General features: G+C 44.8%; 1 protein-coding gene across 1 annotated transcript in view; it reads left to right on the forward strand.

The window, feature by feature from the left end:
- The window catches only part of LOC124145786 (cell surface hyaluronidase-like), a 53,738-nt gene that overhangs the window by 23,273 nt on the left and 10,446 nt on the right, over nt 1–20,019 (forward strand). The window contains exons 14-27 of the mRNA XM_048386450.1: nt 1,501–1,649; nt 1,786–1,857; nt 3,232–3,417; nt 4,418–4,640; nt 7,911–8,126; nt 10,418–10,511; nt 10,817–10,922; nt 11,401–11,571; nt 11,852–12,011; nt 13,077–13,127; nt 13,356–13,443; nt 15,478–15,768; nt 17,116–17,279; nt 18,207–18,369. Coding sequence (XP_048242407.1) covers nt 1,501–1,649; nt 1,786–1,857; nt 3,232–3,417; nt 4,418–4,640; nt 7,911–8,126; nt 10,418–10,511; nt 10,817–10,922; nt 11,401–11,571; nt 11,852–12,011; nt 13,077–13,127; nt 13,356–13,443; nt 15,478–15,768; nt 17,116–17,279; nt 18,207–18,369 — 2,134 coding nt within the window. The remainder of the gene's footprint in view (nt 1–1,500; nt 1,650–1,785; nt 1,858–3,231; nt 3,418–4,417; nt 4,641–7,910; nt 8,127–10,417; nt 10,512–10,816; nt 10,923–11,400; nt 11,572–11,851; nt 12,012–13,076; nt 13,128–13,355; nt 13,444–15,477; nt 15,769–17,115; nt 17,280–18,206; nt 18,370–20,019) is intronic.

Here is a 20,019-nt window from a genome sequence, read left to right on the forward strand (position 1 = left end):
CGGTTTGTTCATTTATTGTGCTTGCTAGTTTTATGTCTATTTTGGGTGTTTTACGTTTTGGGGTGAAGATATTTGATTTTTTTACAGTTTTGTTTAAGATTGTTTTATTAGATTATTTATGTGAGCGTCCCAGGAGAGATGTTCATCGAAAATTAGTCCTAAGAATTTGGTTTGTTTTAGGAATTGGATTGGTTTGTTGTTTTGATGGAGTTTTGGGGAGGCGGGTTTCATTTTTTTGTGTTTAAATACTATTCCTGTAGTTTTTTCCGAGTTAAGGGAGAAGCCCCATTTGTCAGCCCATTGCTGTATTTTGTTTAGAGATTTTTGAAGTAGGTTTGGGGCCATTTTAATGCTTTTTGTGCGGATCCAGAGGGCTCCATCATCCGCGAATTTAGATGTGTTTATTTTAGGGGATAGGCCCTCGAATAGATCATTTATCATTATATTCAAGAGTGTGGGGCTGAGGATACTGCCCTGGGGAGTGCCATTTTCCAGGGGACATTGGTCCGATAGAGTTTGGTCTATACCCACGGTTATTTTACGATTGTTTAGGAAGTCCTGGATGTAGTTTATTATTTGACCTTTGGGTCATATTTTTTGTAGTTTTTGTATTAGCCCCTCCTCTCAAGCATCAGTGGATTTATATATAAAGAAAATGTCCTCTGTCATGTTTACAGAAGAATCCTCACCTTACATTAATCCAATCACACACCGAATAGCACCGATTAGAGTACTTCCGCTTAAACAATACATGCACGCTGGCTCGTGTCGGCTCGTGTCGGCCTTTGACGCAGTCGCAAAAAACAATGACACCGTGTTGCGTGGGTGGCGTCTGTCTGGACTTGCAGGTGTGATCATTGATGACCTAAGTGTGTAGAACTCTTGTCTTGACCCCAGTGACAGTTCACAGGCTGTAATTAGCGTTTGAATGGCATTGTTTATATACTTATATAATCATATCATATTTTCACGACCGCTTCCGTGGTCCAGTGGTAGAGCGTCCACCCACAGACAGAAAGGTCCGGGTTTCGATCCCCGGCCGCGTCATTAAAAAGCTCGCCAATAAGGGTCTAAAACAAGGACTGGTCGGCCAAGAGTCCGTATACTGTGTTTGAGTGGGTTATTCATGTTAAACTGCAACATGGTATCAAATGGGCCAGCACTATAAAATTGGCATAAGTCCGGAATTGTACAAGCAGACGCATGCACGCGCGTCAGTGTTGAAATGAATTTGTGTGCATTGTTTGCAATACGTATTTGGTGGAAAAGGCTGGGAATCCATGACAGCAAATGACTTCACTGTGTCTAAAACTAAGTGTTCCCTTATTCATTTCCATCAGTACGTACATGTTTTATAAAAACAAATACTTTGTAAACGTTTCAAAACACTCCCTACACACTACCTGCAGAGTTATATTACCGGTTACATTTCTAGGTACTGTTCTCAATACGCGATATTATAGCATTTGTTGTTAAATAATGGCGCGCATAACTTTGCAGAGAGGTCTGATGTTCGAGAACAGAATCTCAAACGGTCACTGGGAAGGTAAAAGGTTCATCCCAGAGAATGCACGATTCGGTTCCATCAAGTACGACCCGAGGCGGCCAAGTAATTCTAAAGGAAAGCCAGTCACAACCACAATTAACAGGTATACCCTCTGGTGTTCTCCCACATTCGGGAGTCGCTTGTAAATCAGCAATCAAATTTTAACATGTTCCTATTCTCTGGCTAGTAACTCCTTTTTTTAAAAATGATAAAATCGAACTATTATCTTTTCCATTCAGACTTACCGTGTACAAGAACAGAGTAGAGAACGTCTGGTTGAGAGCTGCAAACACCATCCTGGTCAACTGCAGGTAAGACCACAATAGCCGAGTATCACCCTGGTCAACTGTAGGTAAGACCACAATAGCCAGGGTATCACCCTGGTCAACTGTAGGTAAGACCACAATAGCCATGGTATCACCCTGGTCAACTGCAGGTAAGACCACAATAGCCAGGGTATCACCCTGGTCAACTGCAGGTAAGACCACAATAGCCATGGTATCACCCTGGTCAACTGTAGATAAGACCACAAAATAGCAATGGTATCACCCTGGTCAACTGCAGGTAAGACCACAATAGCCAGGGTATCACCCTGGTCAACTGCAGGTGAGACCACAATAGCCCGGGTATCACCCTGGTCAACTGCAGGTGAGACCACAATAGCCCGGGTATCATCCTGGTCAAATGCAGGTAAGACCACAATAGCCCGGGTATCACCCTGGTCAACTGTAGGTAAGACCACAATAGCCCGGGTATCACCCTGGTCAACTGTAGGTAAGACCACAATAGCCCGGGTATCACCCTGGTCAACTGCAGGTAAGACCACAATAGCCCGGGTATCACCCTGGTCAACTGCAGGTAAGACCACAATAGCCCGGGTATCACCCTGGTCAACTTCAGGTAAGACCACAATAGCCCGGGTATCACCCTGGTCAACTGCAGGTGAGACCACAATAGCCAGGGCATCACCCTGGTCAACTGCAGGTGAGACCACAATAGCCCGGGTATCACCCTGGTCAACTGCAGGTGAGACCACAATAGCCATGGTATCACCCTGGTCAACTGCAGGTAAGACCACAATAGCCCGGGTATCACCCTGGTCAACTGCAGGTAAGACCACAATAGCCATGGTATCACCCTGGTCAACTGCAGGTAAGACCACAATAGCCCGGGTATCACCCTGGTCAACTGTAGGTGAGACCACAATAACTCACAGGCACTCGGTAACAGACATCTCCCCTTCACATTAAGAGCAACGATGAACATATAAACGTGTTGAGGTTCGGCGCTGTTTTAGGATCCTGGATGGCAGCCTTGATAAACATAAATTGCTTCATGTCGCCGTGGGGAGTTGTTCGTTTACCAGGATCAAAAGGTCATAGGATCGAATCCTACAATTACCCCAATCATATTCCTTAGTTTGTCAGCACCACACGCGTGCTTGTAAGTTGTACACCAACGTTGAACGGCTGTTATTAAAACATACTGTTCAAAACGGCGCTTACACGTTCACAATTTCATCTCTAGGGGCTGTCGCCAATGCTGGTTGCACAGTATTCTATGTGTACAAAGTACATTGAATCAAATAGTGATGTGGGGAATAATGAAGCCGCGATTGTCACCAGTCGCGCTTTCGCCCTGTGTTTTGTATTGTTTGGTTTAGATGCAACATTCTTCTTCTGCAGCATTGCCGATTCTCAGCGTGGCCTCAGTATGCCCATGTCAAGAGGAAATCGCTTCAACGAAGTGAAGAACTCAGTATTTATTGGAATGTCTGACAACAAGGGAGTAGGGAAGACCTACCGTCAGCGGAATGTCCCGGGACGGGTGAAACCAGTTCACAAGTTTGACAGATCATTAAGTTCGAGGCCGTAAGGTTTTTGAAATACGTAATGCGTCATGCAACAGCGGTATATTAAAGATACTTTACCCCCTGTGTATGCAGGGTCAGACAGGGACGGCGTGGCATCTTCCCGAGGCAAGGAATTTAACTGACTACAAGTCCAGTTTTCACCCTTGCCGAACTAGGCTGGTATTATGGAGTTACATTTTGGCTGGACTAACGAGTCTATGCATACTCCAATCAAAATCGCGCAACGAAATCGAAATCTGGTTCGTAAACTGTCATGCAGATTTCGGTCCATGGCAGTATTTGCAAAGCATGTGCACCACCAACTCGTTGTCAACAGATATTTTCTAAATCTTATCACGTTTTTAATCAAGGTGCTCACGTGATTTGATGCACTTCGCGATGTAAGACTCGTTTTATCACAATATAGATCTTGATTATCGATCATATCGCATTGTCTGGGCGCCGCCATTTTGTTTGAAGCAAATGCAAGTAATACGAGAGGTGGAAAGAGAGGCATGGAAGGGACATAACTCGTAATAGCCATAGGTGGCGCTACGATCGAGCCCAGGAATCCCAGGCAAGTTCGGCAAGGGTGGAAACTGGGCTTTTAAAGTCCGTTAACTCTCTTGCCTCGGGAAGATGACGGCGTGGGTGCTCTGGTCTAGAGTCGATTGCTCACAGGCTGACGCCGTACAGCTCGCATATTGCAGATTGTAGCGTTAAACAAAGGTATAGGTATTAAAAGAAAACCTAAATAGGCCCTGCTAATGGACATTTGATCGTAAAATAGTTTTACAATATCTTCAGAATTTTAACCCTCGACGACGGCAGTGGTAGGACGTGAAAGATTGGCTGGGTAATTTCGGGTTAGAAGAGGCTCGGCAATGTTCAGGGCCACCTAGCTTCGGATAGCGTGGGACACCGTTGTTACTTAATCCACAGCTGTCGTCAAACCCTACTACAAACTGCCTAATGTTTGATAGTATGATGTAAGCATTGATACAATATACTCTCCCCAGAACTGATCCCCTGCAAGGCTTCGTCTTCTACAGAGGCCCAAGCTACGTCACCGACTGCTACTTCAACGACTTCTACAACTGGCACTGGAACTCCACGTGGGACAGCGTCTTCAAAGTCCCTGGGTATCGAACTGGTGGAGCTCTTGGCTTCAGGAGAACCAACATGCCCGTCTTCAATCCGAGAAGCACTGTGTCCGGTCTTAAGTTTGGATTCTGTGACAAGGTAGGTTATTTTTTCGTTCCAAGAAGAACCCTGTTTGGCCTGAAATTTGGACTTTTTTATAAAAAAGGTAGTTTTCCTCGCATATTTGCTGGAAATAAGGAAATATCTATGATTTTATAGTTTGTTCTCAGCAAAGGACAGGAGGGATAGTTCTAGGGAAGTGACAAATTTCAAAGTTACATTTCCTACCAGTATTGTAAAGTTTTCGGTACCAGTCATGATAAATTGGTTGATAAACTAGCCTTTTTCCTTTCTTACATTTGCAAGTAAAGGGCATTTCTGACATCAAATCCACACATACATGCCCGTTTCTTCGAGATAAGTCTTAATATCAGCACCTTTGTGTGGCTCAAGGTGATTTTCTTTCTAAGTGTTTGTACTGTCCTTATCTGGTTCTCCGGAGAATGAGTGACTGTGGTCTTACCCTACTTCTAGCACTATTCCAGCACTATTCCAGCATTATTCCAGCACTTGTCCAGCAATATCACAGCAGGGGACACCAGAAACGGGCTTCACATATTGTACCCAGTGGGAAATCGAACCCGGTACTCGCCACTTGAAATATAATCACACCATATCGCGATGATACCGCTGATAGGGAATAATACCTACAGTTATGACAAAAATTGCAAAGTGAGCTTTTCAAGAAATGTTCATGTTCTTAGCGATAAACATCACTGAGTTTTAATCACGTGGCTACAATCCCACCGAGGATTGGCAGTCAGGTGACTGCGGGCGACTATATTTAGATCGTGTACAGCGTACGTACATTATCAGTACGAACCGAAAGAAAAACATTTGCAGATGAATAATTTTAAGTCCTATTGCCCATGGTCACTGCTAAATATAACCGCTCGCAGTAACCTGACTGTCCACTCTTCCCCGGGTTGTAGCCACGCGATAAAAACTCAATTATGATGTTTATCGCCACGAAAGTAGGAATGACTGTAATTAGGTTCATAAGGGAATTAAAAAAACCCAGTCAATCCTTGTACTTAAATTCGAAAACGAAAACATATGTTGTCGCCAATAGTTTAATATAAAAACAATTATATAAATCAAGGCAGACAAAACATGCGCAGGCGCAGGAATACACTTTCTAGCGTGATATGAATCGGATGATTGGCTACTGATATGTGCATAAATTAAACAATATACGGAGAATAGGATCAAAACAAAGTTCGAGAAGAACTGCAAAAGTCAGACTTAACGAACCGGAACAATATGTACGGGAGAATGCCCCTGTTTCAAATGACATGGTCAGTGACCGACAGATTCAAATATTAGTTCCCTGAGAACGGAAGACACATTTGGAAAATACGGTTTAGAAATGAAACCCGAAGACATGATATAAAAAAACAAGGCGAGCCACAAACGAGCGGGCCTGCATTTTTTCGTCGTTTGCCGTTTCATTTCTTCTCGGCCTTTGGCCTCGCCAGGGTTTTGGGCGATGAAAATGCATGAATTTCGCTGAAAGGTCCTGTGCATGATACAGGTAAGTAGAAAGGGAATTCTCTAAATGGGATTCCCCGACATTTCGTATTAATGGTGAAAGTAGCCCGCTTCGTTGGGCGGGGCTATTGTGTAATGAATGCAATAACACGTGGCGATTTCAGCTAATCAGAATGCAGGAATTACAATGAGCACAAAGAGGAAAAGGTGAATATATCTTGAGAAGCGCACTTTGCAATTTTTGTCCTTTGTTATTATGAGGACCACAACGTTCCGGAGTAAAATGTAATGGACGGAGGCCGGGGGGCACTGCTATTTACATAAATCCACAACATCTCTTCCATATTCTTTATCGACGGAATCGCTTGTTTTCACGTTATACGTATTTAAATATACAAGCAGCCGATTTCTTTAATTAATCATCGCGATATTTCGTGATTCTATTTGAAGTGGCGGGGACTATAGACTGACGTCAACCGCTGGATTGTCTGGTCCAGACTCGATTTACAGTCCGCCTTCACATAGCTAGAATGTTGCTGAGTGCGGCGTTAAACAACATTCGACATCATGTGGCAAAGCTAAATGAGTGTAGCACATGCTTGTGTCGCCGACGTCATGTTGCACAGCTAAATGTCTAGCACGTGGCATGTTGCACAGCTAAATGTCTAGCACGTGGCATGTTGCACAGCTAAATGTCTAGCACGTGGCATGTTGCACAGCTAAATGTCTAGCACGTGGCATGTTGCACAGCTAAATGTGTCTAGCACGCGGCATGTTGCACAGCTAAATGTGTGTAGCACGCGGCATGTTGCACAGCTAAATGTGTGTAGCACGCGGCATGTTGCACAGCTAAATGTGTACGAGTAGCACAGCTAAATGTGTGTAGCACGCGGCATGTTTCACAGCTAAATGTGTCTAGCACGCGGCATGTTGCACAGCTAAATGTGTGTAGCACGCGGCATGTTGCACAGCTAAATGTGTGTAGCACGCGGCATGTTGCACAGCTAAATGTGTCTAGCACGCGGCATGTTGCACAGCTAAATGTGTCTAGCACGCGGCATGTTGCACAGCTAAATGTGTCTAGCACGCGGCATGTTGCACAGCTAAATGTGTGTAGCACGCGGCATGTTGCACAGCTAAATGTGTCTAGCACGCGGCATGTTGCACAGCTAAATGTGTGTAGCACGCGGCATGTTGGATAGGTTGTTTATTTGTTCGTTTGTTCTTTAACGCCGTACTCAGCAATATTCCTGCTATATGACAGCGGTCTGTAAATAATAGTTTGCACCAGACAATCAAGTGACTGACATGAGCATCGATCTACGCAAATGGGATACGATGCAGTTGCATCGGTTAATGTGTGTAGCACACGTCATGTTGCATCGGTTAATGTGTGTAGCACACGTCATGTTGCATCGGTTAATGTGTGTAGCACACGGCATGTTGCATCGGTTAATGTGTGTAGCACACGGCATGTTGCATCGGTTAATGTGTGTAGCACACGGCATGTTGCATCGGTTAATGTGTGTAGCACACGGCATGTTGCATCGGTTAATGTGTGTAACACACGGCATGTTGCATCGGTTAATGTGTGTAGCACACGTCATGTTGCATCGGTTAATGTGTGTAGCACACGGCATGTTGCATCGGTTAATGTGTGTAGCACACGGCATGTTGCATCGGTTAATGTGTGTAACACACGGCATGTTGCATCGGTTAATGTATGTAGTACATTCTTATGTCCCTGAAATAAGCGTGTATACTATATATCAGCTACCACCCTGCTTTATTTCGCATATCAACATGCTCTTCCAACAGACTGAAGGCAACAGAGTCTTCGACGGCAACAAGACCACACCAGGATTTGGAAGAGACGGTGAGGGGAAACAACTAACATCGATTCACGACGTTGACGGTAGCGTGACGGGCATGATCAACTCGCAGGTCGTCAAGAACAACCCGTTCTTTACCACACCCAAGTGTTCTGTGAGGGACAACTGGGGCATGGCCGTATGTCCTTACAAATACGTGAAGGTGAGCAGTCGCTACCAATAAGTTTCAAGAAATTTGTATGAAATACTATCGCCGTCCTCGGTATACAGGACCACGCCACGCCAGCATCTGAATACAGTAACTTCCTGACAATTGATCACTGTCCAAACACATTGCAATGCGCGTCTTCGGAATCTTAACAGAAACATTGTAACGCAATTACAATCACTGTTTAACAATAAACTACACTCTCATATAACACAAATCGGTCGCATTCAGCCCTCATCTGCTCTCAGAATGCCAAACTGCCCGCCCTCTTCTGTTAACATGTATTTCCATATAGATTATATGTTAGAATTTTAAAAGACGCTCGCTATATTTACAAACATTACTTTAGAAATGTATCTCAAAGATTATCCATGAAAACCCCATATGGATTCTACTTTTATTGTTTTGAGAGATCAATTTTTGACTCTGTGTCGGGTAGAGTTCATCGTTGCTCATGCTGTCAACCACGGGTTTGTCTGATAAAGATGCTACAATTAATTTATTCCTTCGTCTACTTATGATTATTGCGTCCAAAGGGGCCACTAATCGTAGTTCGTTATATCCGTCGTTCGTTAAAGGCATTTCGACTTACATCTTGGATCAAGTCATGTGACTACACCATGTTACTTGATAAATAACGAAAGCGTGCACTGTACATGTACTATGTTTATTAATCATATGCAACATAAATAAAAACAGGTTTCATTGACATACATATACAAGAGTCATTTGCCTTCATTCAGGAAGTCTGATTTTGCTTTGTTGAAAGACAGATTTGGTCCAGTATTGTCTCAATGTCATCAATGTTATCAAGCACTTTCCGTGTTACGCCAGGGCGACGCGGAAAGAACCGACGAATGGCGTGTAATTGCGTGGCCTTTTCAGATGGTGTGAGAAGTTCACATTTGTTCGGTGGTTCTGTCTCAAGTTGATTATCGTAGTCAGAAGGGCCGGTGTTTTCAGTGTGTTTAACTTTGCTGACGATGTTGTCTTCTGTTGGTCGCTCGGCTGTGATGTCGTCATTGGCTGCCAAATAGTCATCCAGGGTCACATCGTGTGGGATATCAGTCGCTGTTTTCACTCCGGACACACAAACTCGACAAGGGCACAGTAACTTCATCAGGTAGTTCACTGTAGCAATGCACTGAGCTGTCACGTGACGCCACGCTCGATGAATCGTGTTGATTGCTGTCAGGACGGGTACCACGTGTTCTTGTTTGTTGTCATGGACTTTGGTCGTGCTGCTCACCATATCCCCGTTGTAGTTGATCTTCAGGTTGGCTACGTTACCTTGGTCCATGGGTTGAATCTTGGATGTTTTGTTTGGTGTCAGGAAGGCAAGCCTGATATTTGTCAAGTTTGGGACACGTGGTCGGGCGGGGCAGCGGTCTGCCAGAAGCAGGATGTTTCTCTTGTCTCTTCATGGACTTGGCTGATTGAATCACCCATTCGCGGAAGATTTCACTTTGCATCCAGGCTTTGGAGTTGAATTTGTAGTCAGCCGGCAAACTTCGAACATTCGTGAAACACCTTGGTTTCACGGAAATACTGATCATTTAAAGCTTTCGTTTTTCAGTCCGTCATATTTGCAGCCACCAGAAGAGTAATGCGTTCTTTAGACCTCCATCTTCCCGAGGCAAGAGCGTCCACTAGCCTTTTTATCCGTTTTATCAGTCTTGACACCCCTGATCACCCTTGACACCCCTGATCACCCTTGACACCCCTGATCACCCTTGACACATCAAGACCACTTTCCTGTGCCAAATATGACTGGATTATCGCACATATCAATGGTCGTTCTGACGTGACCCTTAATGGGATGTCCTCAGATTTTTGTTTAGCGTAGCGAGAACAAAGATCTGATTTAAATGAGATTGAGCTCAGGGTCAACTGATGCACTCTCGCCATGGGTTGGTTTAGAACATATGCCACACCTCTTCCTAAATCCCTCAAACCAGCCGGTATTTGCACTAGTCAGTGTCATTGCCTCTCAGCAAATTCGTTTGCCTTAGAAATTATGAAGGGACAACACAGTGGAACGTTTTCAATAAGTACAGCTTTAAGCAAATCGAACACAGCATCTTCTACACCTTCGTAAGTTGACGATTGGAATTGTTTTCTATCTACTCCGCTATAACTGCCAACAAGTGTCAAAGGGTGTCATTCCGACAATATTTTCTTTCGTAGATTTACTGTAATGAAACACAAAACATGGGGTTTACGCGTGTTATCGTGTGAGGCTATTCTGTTCGTAATACTTTGTGTGTATGACATTGTCCGTACAGATTTTCGTGATCGCCCGCCTCAAGGTCCCCCGCGACCATAAACCTTTGTACTTCGTCCGAGATGACGCCCACGCGCACACATTCTCCTTGGCATGTAAGTCTCACTTCGTTTTACTAAAATATACTGAATCTTGCCCTTCCTCAACCTGCAAATCAAATCGAGAAAATTATTTAAGTTGTAAATATTGTTTTTATCCATATAATTGCGTGGACGATTGTAGTATTGTAGGCCTGTATTTTGGAGTAATATCGACATCCTGTCACTACAGGTCGAGCTGGACAAGGTACTGACACAATGTGGACTCCTTCCTTTTCATATGAGGGGTATTTCTGACAGTTAAGACAACGGATAACCTTAAGTCACTGTGCCCATAATATGAGTATGTAAATTGACTTCAGTAAACCAGGGCCGAGGATATCACTTCATCGTAAACAAGACCTACACCGTCCATTTCAAAACCAAGGTCCCAAGGGTGTTCAAGATGCACGCATTAAACATGGAGAGGTAAGTAGTTATAGTGGTTGATGTCAAACGCCAACAGCGTGTCACGTGTTTGAATGTCCATGAATTAATGCTGTAATGCAACACTCAGGAGGAGGTGAAGTTTAAAAATCTGAGTTCAGCGGATAAGTATTAGAATTTGGAATGTTGAATTTGAACGAGCTGATATTTATGCTATGTAGTCAGTGTATGTGCGAATGTAAACTCTCATCTAGCTGTACTACGGGATTGGTATCGAGAAAAGATATTATGTTTGCTTCAGCAGATATGTTTTTTTTTATAACAATAAACATGAAATTTTGCCAGAAAAACACCTTCCAACAATTCTATTTTTGTGGCAGGCAATTGTTTTTTCAAGGCCTGGAGCAGTTATTCTTTTCAAGAATAATCAGGTCCCAGAGGCCTATCAGTTAACGCTTTCGCTCGGAAACACTAGTGAAATTCCTAAAACATGTGGACTTTGTGAAGCTCATTCTTTCAGAGGTGATTCTGTTCGTGTCGGCGTATGCGTGCCTAAAGACATGACGAAATTTGCACTAACCAGCTCGTACCCCAGGTACAACAGACGTAGGCGACCGGTAAAGGTCGCCACTATAAAGGAACTGGATGCCGACACATCCGGTATGGCCTACTTCTGGGACAAAAAAATTGGGTATGTATAAGATTTACAAATTTTACAAAATAATATGGCCAAATTAAATTGCCGAAATTCGTGCTACTCTACTTTTGTAAAGATCTGTTCGAATCCGACTTTATTTGGGTTCGAATCCTAATAATGCGTTCGGGTTTATCCTGGGTTTCGTCAAATTGGTTACCGCGGTGATCATTTTGAGGTTTCCTAATTTTTTTAACTGACAAGCTATCTAACCTAATTTGACAACCTTCTATTGACTTGCTTGGTCGTCATTCAGTCTTACTGTTATTATCTTTAGCATGATCTTCGTGAAGCTGATGTCAAACGAGACACGAGCTGACAGACAGATGCTATGTCCCAATGGAAAGTGTCCAAACTTCCGTATAGTCAGGCGAAACGGACGCAACACTGCAGACTGTCGGAAAACAGCATACGGCCCTTACGTCAAACAACCAGAGGTGAGGAACAAACTCAGTTTCCAAGAACATGTTCCCAGTTAACAAAAACCTGGGTGGTCTGGCTGGGCGACCCAGTATACTGACTCCGAGCCATCCAGTTCTTGTTTTAACCCCAAGGTAAAAACAAGTACCACCTTTTAAGGTATTTTGGTATGACGCAGCCGAAGATCGTGCGCCCAACCTTCTGTTCTCCTGCATGGCGGGCGCTCTACCACTAGACCACGGAGGCGGTTTCGATCGGGGCAGGTGGTAACACTGTAACATTAAATTGTCAAGATTGTCTATGATTTTATTGATACGAGACTGTATGTTTTAATTATATTATAATTGTATCAATGTTAAGGAGTAAGGGTTTGCAGTTTTCATATTTATGGGAGCGAAACGACCCCAAACTCTTGGCTTCGCATTTCATTGGGGAGAATTATCTCCCTTGGTTGTCATTATCTCCCTTGGTTGTGTCATTATCTCCCTTGGTTGTGTCATTATCTCCCTTGGTTGTGTCATTCTCTCCCTTGGTTGTGTCATTCTCTTGCGGTTCACATTATGATACCTCTTGTTTCACCAAAGTAATAAACTCTGACCTGTGAGACCTTGACCTTTCCCCAGTTCAGTCGTCTGAGGTGCCGGCTCTGCAGGCGGCCTTCAATTGTTTGATCCTGGGTTCGAATACCATATTCACCCTGGTTATCATCGTTTGTCAACACTGTAACCCAGCTGTCTAAGACCTGCATCACCTGGATTCCTCCAGTGTGGTGATACATGTGAACTACCAAGAGACACAAAGTGCTTTACACGCCTTCAAATCCATGCAATAGAGGATATCAGTCCTCCGACATACTGACATATTTATATAATATACTCGTATCTATAACATGTTACTTAGTTCATCTTTAATTCGTGACCCGTGAAAATCCGGGGTAGATTAGGTCTTCAGCAACTCAAGTTTGCCGTAAAAGGCGATTATGCTTGTCGGAAGAGGCGGCTAACTGGATCGGGTGGTCAGGCTAGCTGACTTGGTCGTTGCTTGTAACTGCAATTCAGCTCTTAATGTGCCTTGTGTTTTAGGTAGCTGGTGAAGACTTTGAGCTGCCCGCTTGTGCTAAAGCTTCGTCCCAGGTCAGTGTGTATTATACAAGTGTATATCGGTGAAAGGCAGCACACTGTAAACGCCTGAATGTAATGTATAATTGATAGTTAATGGCTTTTGTGCGGGAGTTCGTTGTAAGCGTTATTTTTTTATCAAAACATAAATTCTTGTTTATGGAAGGAGTGTTAATTAACTGGGCAATATGAATTTCCCTTGGTATAATGAAGTCATTACTTATCTTATCTTATCTGAATCAGGGTTTGGGCGCAGGAGAGACCCGACCTGCCACAGTTGCTCTTAGTACTGCCAGGGGAGAGGATCACTGCCCACCTCTTTCACAGCCAGGTTAGTATGCTCACAACAGCCAGGTAAGTATGCCCATTACAACCAGGTCTGTATAAACATTACAGCCAGGTCTGTATACACATTACAGCCAGGTCTGTATACACATTACAGCCAGGTTAGTATACACATTACAGCCAGGTTACTATGCCCATCACAGCCAGGTCTGTATACACATTACAGCCAGGTTAGTATGCCAATCGCAGCCAGGTTAGTATACCCATCACAGCCAGGTTAGTATACACATTACAGCCAGGTTAGTATACACAGTACAGCCAGGTTAGCATGCCCATCACAGCCAGGTTAGCATGCCCATCACAGCTAGGTTAGCATGCCCATCACAGCTAAGTTAGTATGACCACATCACAGCCAGGTTAGTATGCACATAACAGCCAGGTTAGTATGCCCATCACAACCAGGTTAGTATGCCATCACAGCAAGGTTAGTATGTCCATCAGTCAGGTTAGTATGCCAATCACAGCCAGGTAAGTATGCCCATCACAGCCAGGTCTGTATACACATTACAGCCAGGTTAGTATACCCATCACAGCCAGGTTATTATACACATTACAGCCAGGTTAGTATACACATTACATCCAGGTTAGTATGCACATTACAGCCAGGTTAGTATGCCCATCACAACCAGGTTAGTATACACATTACAGCCAGGTTAGTATGCACATTACAGCCAGGTTAGTATGCCCATCACAACCAGGTCTGTATACACATTACAGCCAGGTTAGTATGCACATCACAGCCAGGTTAGTATGCACATTACAGCCAGGTTAGTATGCCCATCACAACCAGGTCTGTATACACATTACAGCCAGGTTAGTATGCCAATCACAGCCAGGTTATTATACACATTACAGCCAGGTTAGTATACACATTACATCCAGGTTAGTATGCACATTACAGCCAGGTTAGTATGCCCATCACAACCAGGTTAGTATACACATTACAGCCAGGTTAGTATGCACATTACAGCCAGGTTAGTATGCCCATCACAACCAGGTCTGTATACACATTACAGCCAGGTTAGTATGCACATCACAGCCAGGTTAGTATGCACATTACAGCCAGGTTAGTATGCCCATCACAACCAGGTCTGTATACACATTACAGCCAGGTTAGTATGCACATCACAGCCAGGTTAGTTTGTCCATCAGTCAGGTTAGTATGCCCATCACAGCCAGGTAAGTATGCCCATCACAGCCAGGTAAGTATGCCCATCACAGCCAGGTAAGTATGCCCATCACAGCCAGGTAAGTATGCCCATCACAGCCAGGTTAGTACGCCCATCACAGCCAGGTTAGTTTGTCCATCAGTCAGGTTAGTATGCCCATCACAGCCAGGTTAGTACGCCATCACAGCCAGGTTAGTTTGTCCATCAGTCAGGTTAGTATGCCCATCACAGCCAGGTAAGTATGCCCATCACAGCCAGGTAAGTATGCCCATCACAGCCAGGTAAGTATGCCCATCACAGCCAGGTAAGTATGCCCATCACAGCCAGGTAAGTATGCCCATCACAGCCAGGTTAGTGTACACATTACAACCACGTCTGTGTACCCATCACAACCACGTCTGTTGTACCGATGGCTGTCGATGGCTAGCCAATGCATCCAATCAACGACCGCTTGATTTGACACAAACGTTTGGTCCGTTTCTGTTCTTCATACGACACAAACTACTCGTGTGAATGCTTTCGCCTTCAATCATAATAGCACATGAAGTTGGTCTGGCAGTGTCGTGCTGAATGCTATCATATTCCAACTCCTACCGACGTACCTGTTGTAAACCCTAATGGCGTTTTTCAGATCCTTGCAGGTTACGACACTGTCGACTCCGGTTGTCCCGAAATCGGATGTAGAGAAACCAACTAATTTCTCCCGACATTCGTCATTTAACTTTACTGTTGAGGTAAACAGCAACGTTTGTCTTCCACGAACAGATTGTCCACTTTGTTTGTTACATCTGGAGTAGACAGTGTATCGGTACTGACGACCACTGCAACAACTCACTAACTCAATGTTTCAGCGCCTGCACCGCTACCCAGCCAGTCCCGGGGCTGCGCTGTTGACACACGGCGGCGGGACATGGGTGACATGACAATAGGGCTCCACAGATCCATGACCAGGGGGTTCTGTGTCCAGAGATGCGGTCAGAACGGTTACAGATATGCTGGCCTACAAAACAGCAATGAGTGTTGGTGTAGTGACAGTTTTGGCCTCTACGGTTCTGGTGAGGGTTGTACCAAGGAGTGTAGCGCGAAAACAGGACGTTTCTGTGGGGGAGGCTGGAGGAATGAGGTGTTTACCACCAGTGCAGGTGAGTGTGTTGTTAATACACATTAGACAAGTCTGGACTGGGTTGAACATGTACTTGGGTTCAACGACATAATATAATCATTTGATACACATTAGCCTCCATCTTAGTAAATGAATAATGTCTTAGTTTTTGTTTCAATCACAGACAGTGAAAAAATTGAACGTATTGGCCACTTCACGCTGACGTGCCAGTTTCCAGCATGTCAATACCCCATAGACGCTCCGCGCGTTGCAGACGCCGCATTGCTAGATTATACACAAACAATGAATGAAATCAAGTAAATCACAACCGTATGATAGGCAGAATCAATAAGATTAACAGAAATAATGGTCCACAGACATTAATCGACCTTCCTTGAAACAATATTATTAAAATCCCATTACGGTCACGTCAGAACGACCTTACGCGAACTTTGACCGACCACTGAAATGACTGACAAGAAGTCGATATCAGCTAATTAGAAAGCAACTTTCTCGAGCTTTACGACACTCGTTTCAACTTGGCGACTTCCATTTCAGACTACGCTTGTAAAATATGTTGACGCAGTTCTCGATTAAAATTTGGAAAACTGAACGAACGAACATTCCGGAATGTCTTATATATCGTTGCGATTGTATGGCAATGCTTCCCACGTACTGTGCAAGGCCTTCTCCGTTCAAATGTTTATCCCACGGAAGCGAGACGATAATTTTGACGGAATCCGTCGTAAGGGCCGTAACTGTCGTTCGGAATACCCCGTGTTAACGTTTTCGAGGTTGCATGATCTGGTAAGCGACGCTTGGATTGGTCTGATGAAAGGTCGTTCTGACATGACCCGTAATGGGATGGATGTCCTCTTTGTTTAGCTACCACCCCCACAACTACTACCACCACCAAACACCGTATATGTATTATACTTTTCATGTTGGAGGGTCATACATATGACCATAATTATTGATTCAATGATGATAATCAAGAAAAGTATTTCCACTTTTAACAATCAAGTACTGACTGCTTACGTATTTTGAATTTTCTGTCTTTCATATGTTTTCATTCAATCCAAACAAAACGGAAAACCCCAGTGTATCTGATAACCACTACAGCCATTGATCTCCTCAGACACCCGTAAGAGGCGACTAACGGGATCGGGTGGTCAGACTTGCTGACTTGGTTAATGGATGTCATCGTATCCCAGTTGCGTGGCTCGATGTCAATCACAGGACTGTCTGGTCTAGACTCGATTATTTAAACCTTTTGTCTGGAGTATTGCTGCATGTTGAGTCAAACAAACAAGTACAAGTACAATCGCTGTCTGTTTCATATCTGTTTCATATCTGTTTCATATCTGTTTCATATCTGTTTCATCAGATGACAATACAGCTCTGACGAGTTGTGGCCCGGGGTCACGTGGTATGGTATGGGGAGGGAAGTGTTACTATTTTGGAGACGAACGACTGAACTTCATCAATGCTCAACGCGCTTGCGTCAGGATGAACGGTGACCTGGCAACGATCTCCTCAGCAGCTGAACAGGTGGGTGCATCTTCCTCGGGTTGGGATATGTGGTCGGTTGGCATAACCCGGTTATAAATATTCCGTCGATCCACGATGCCAGGTCGAAAACGGACACACCGTGGTGTGTGAATATGGTTTTACGCCGCTTTTATCAATATTCAAGCAATATCACGGACACTAGAAATGGACTTCGAACCTGGGTCTTCGGCGTGACGAGCCAACGCTTTTTCCAATGGGTTACCTCCACAACGTGAGTGTACAGTTTATAAGGTTAACGTGAGAGGGCTCACTCTCCTCAAGGTTGGTGTATACCGGGACTGCACGTATTTAAGACCCTCGCTATTTCGCCAATAACCTTTTAAAACGGCAACATAAAACGTTGAGCCCATGGGCTTCAGGTAAGTTGAAAAAATGATTGATTTCCCTTACCGCACGTGCTTGAAGCACGTGTTGCCGCACGCTTCTATGTGGCCAATTTGCACCTATATTGCACCTTAAGCGCTGTTACGTTTCCACGTTCACAGGGCACATTGGACCCCTAACGTGGGTGATATTCTGGAGACTCAGTGGGACATTTTAAACGCATATGACACACACGCATAACTGAGATGTTGTTTTGTTGTTACCTTTTTGATAGCCTTCATTTTAATTGTGTACATGTTCCTGACTCAAGGACATGTCTCATGTTAAAGTATTGCTCTCATTCCATTTGTGAGTATTGTTTCATTGAATTTGAGATATTCATTCTTCCTATCCTGTTTTTGTCCTTTCACGTTTTCAAACCCTGGGCTTAAATTTGGATAAAATGTTGCTCACTGAATATAGGCAAAATCCGTATTTAAGCCCAGCCCGGGTATTCTGTAAGTAAAGGCCATCTGCTATAGTATACATGGCACCGTGTACTTGTTTGTATCCGGTATATGATGCTTTTCTCTTTTTCCCCAGACTCTGTTCAGAGGTTATCTGGGTCAGAGTGAATCTGACATCTGGATTGGCCTGACGGATGTTGCTAAAGAAGGAGAATTTGTCTTCATGGATGGCACACCGGCTACATACATCAACGGGGACCTCAAACACGACGCAGTTAGACACTACGACGACTTCGTTAGTAAGTTAAAGGGGGAGTAAGGGCGGTGGGGTAGCCTCGTTGTTAAACTGTTCACTCGTCATGCCGAAGGCCCGGATTCGACTACCCTCATGGGGTACAATGTGTGATTACATGCCGCGAGCCACCAATGTTCTATAAATACCGCGAGGCACCGCAAGCCTCCAATGTTCTATACATGCCGCGAGCCTCCAACGTTCTGTACCTGCCACGAGCCTCCAATGCTCTGTACATGCCGCGAGCCTCCAATGTTCTGTACATGCCGCAAGCCACCAATCTTCTATACATGCCGCGAGCCTCCAATGTTCTGTACATGCCGCGAGCCTCCAATGTTCTCCACTGTTCTGTACATGCCACGAGCCTCCAATGTTCTGTACAAGCCGCGAGCCTCCAATGTTCTATAAATGCCGCGAGCCACCGCAAGCCTCCAATGTTCTGTACAAGCCGCGAGCCTCCAATGTTCTCCACTGTTCTGTACCTGCCACGAGCCTCCAATGTTCTGTACAAGCCGCGAGCCTCCAATGTTCTATAAATGCCAAGAGCCACCGCGAGCCTCCAATGTTCTGTACATGCTGCGAGCCTCCAATGTTCTATAAATGCCAAGAGCCTCTGCAAGCCTACAATGTTCTGTACATGCCGCGAGCCACCAATGTTCTGTACATGCCGCGAGCCACCAATGTTCTATAAATGCCAAGAGCCTCTGCAAGCCTCCAATGTTCTGTACATGCCACGAGCCACCAATGTTCTGTACATGCCGCGAGCCACCAATGTTCTATAAATGCCAAGAGCCACCGCGAGCCTCCAATGTTCTGTACATGCAGCGAGCCACCAATGTTCTGTACATGCCGCGAGCCTCAAATGTTCTTTAAATGCCAAGAGCCACCGTGAGCCTCCAATGTTCTGTACATGCTGCGAGCCTCCAATGTTCTATAAATGCCAAGAGCCTCCAATGTTCTATAAATGCCAAGAGCCTCCAATGTTCTATAAATCCCAAGAGCCACCGCGAGCCTCCAATGTTCTGTACATGCTGGGCGGTCGGGTAGCCTAGTGGTTAAAGCGTTTGCTCGTCACGCCGAAGACCCGGGTTCGATTCCCGACATGGGTACAATGTGTGAAGCCCATTTCTGGTGTCCCCCGCCGTGATATTGCTGGAATATTGCTAAAAGCGGCGTAAAACCATACTCACTCACTCACTCTGTACATGCTGCGAGCCTCCAATGTTCTATAAATGCCAAGAGCCACCGCAAGCCAGCAATGTTCTGTACATGCCGCGAGCCTCCAATGTTCTATAAATGCCAAGAGCCTCCAATGTTCTATAAATGCCAAGAGCCACCGCAAGCCTCCAATGTTCTGTACATGCCGTGAGCCTCCAATGTTCTATAAATGCCAAGAGCCACCGCGAGCCTCCAATGTTCTGTACATGCCGTGAGCCTCCAATGTTCTATAAATGCCAAGAGCCACCGCGAGCCTCAAATGTTCTGTACATGCCGCGAGCCTCCAATGTTCTGTACAAGCCGCGAGCCTCCAATGTTCTCCACTGTTCTGTACATGCCACGAGCCTCCAATGTTCTGTACATGCCGCGAGCCTCCAATGTTCTATAAATGCCGCGAGCCACCGCAAGCCTCCAATGTTCTGTACATGCCGCGAGCCTC

Source organism: Haliotis rufescens, unplaced genomic scaffold, assembly GCF_023055435.1.
Source record: "Haliotis rufescens isolate VD_foot unplaced genomic scaffold, xgHalRufe1.0.p SCAF_6, whole genome shotgun sequence".
NCBI lineage: Eukaryota > Metazoa > Mollusca > Gastropoda > Lepetellida > Haliotidae > Haliotis > Haliotis rufescens.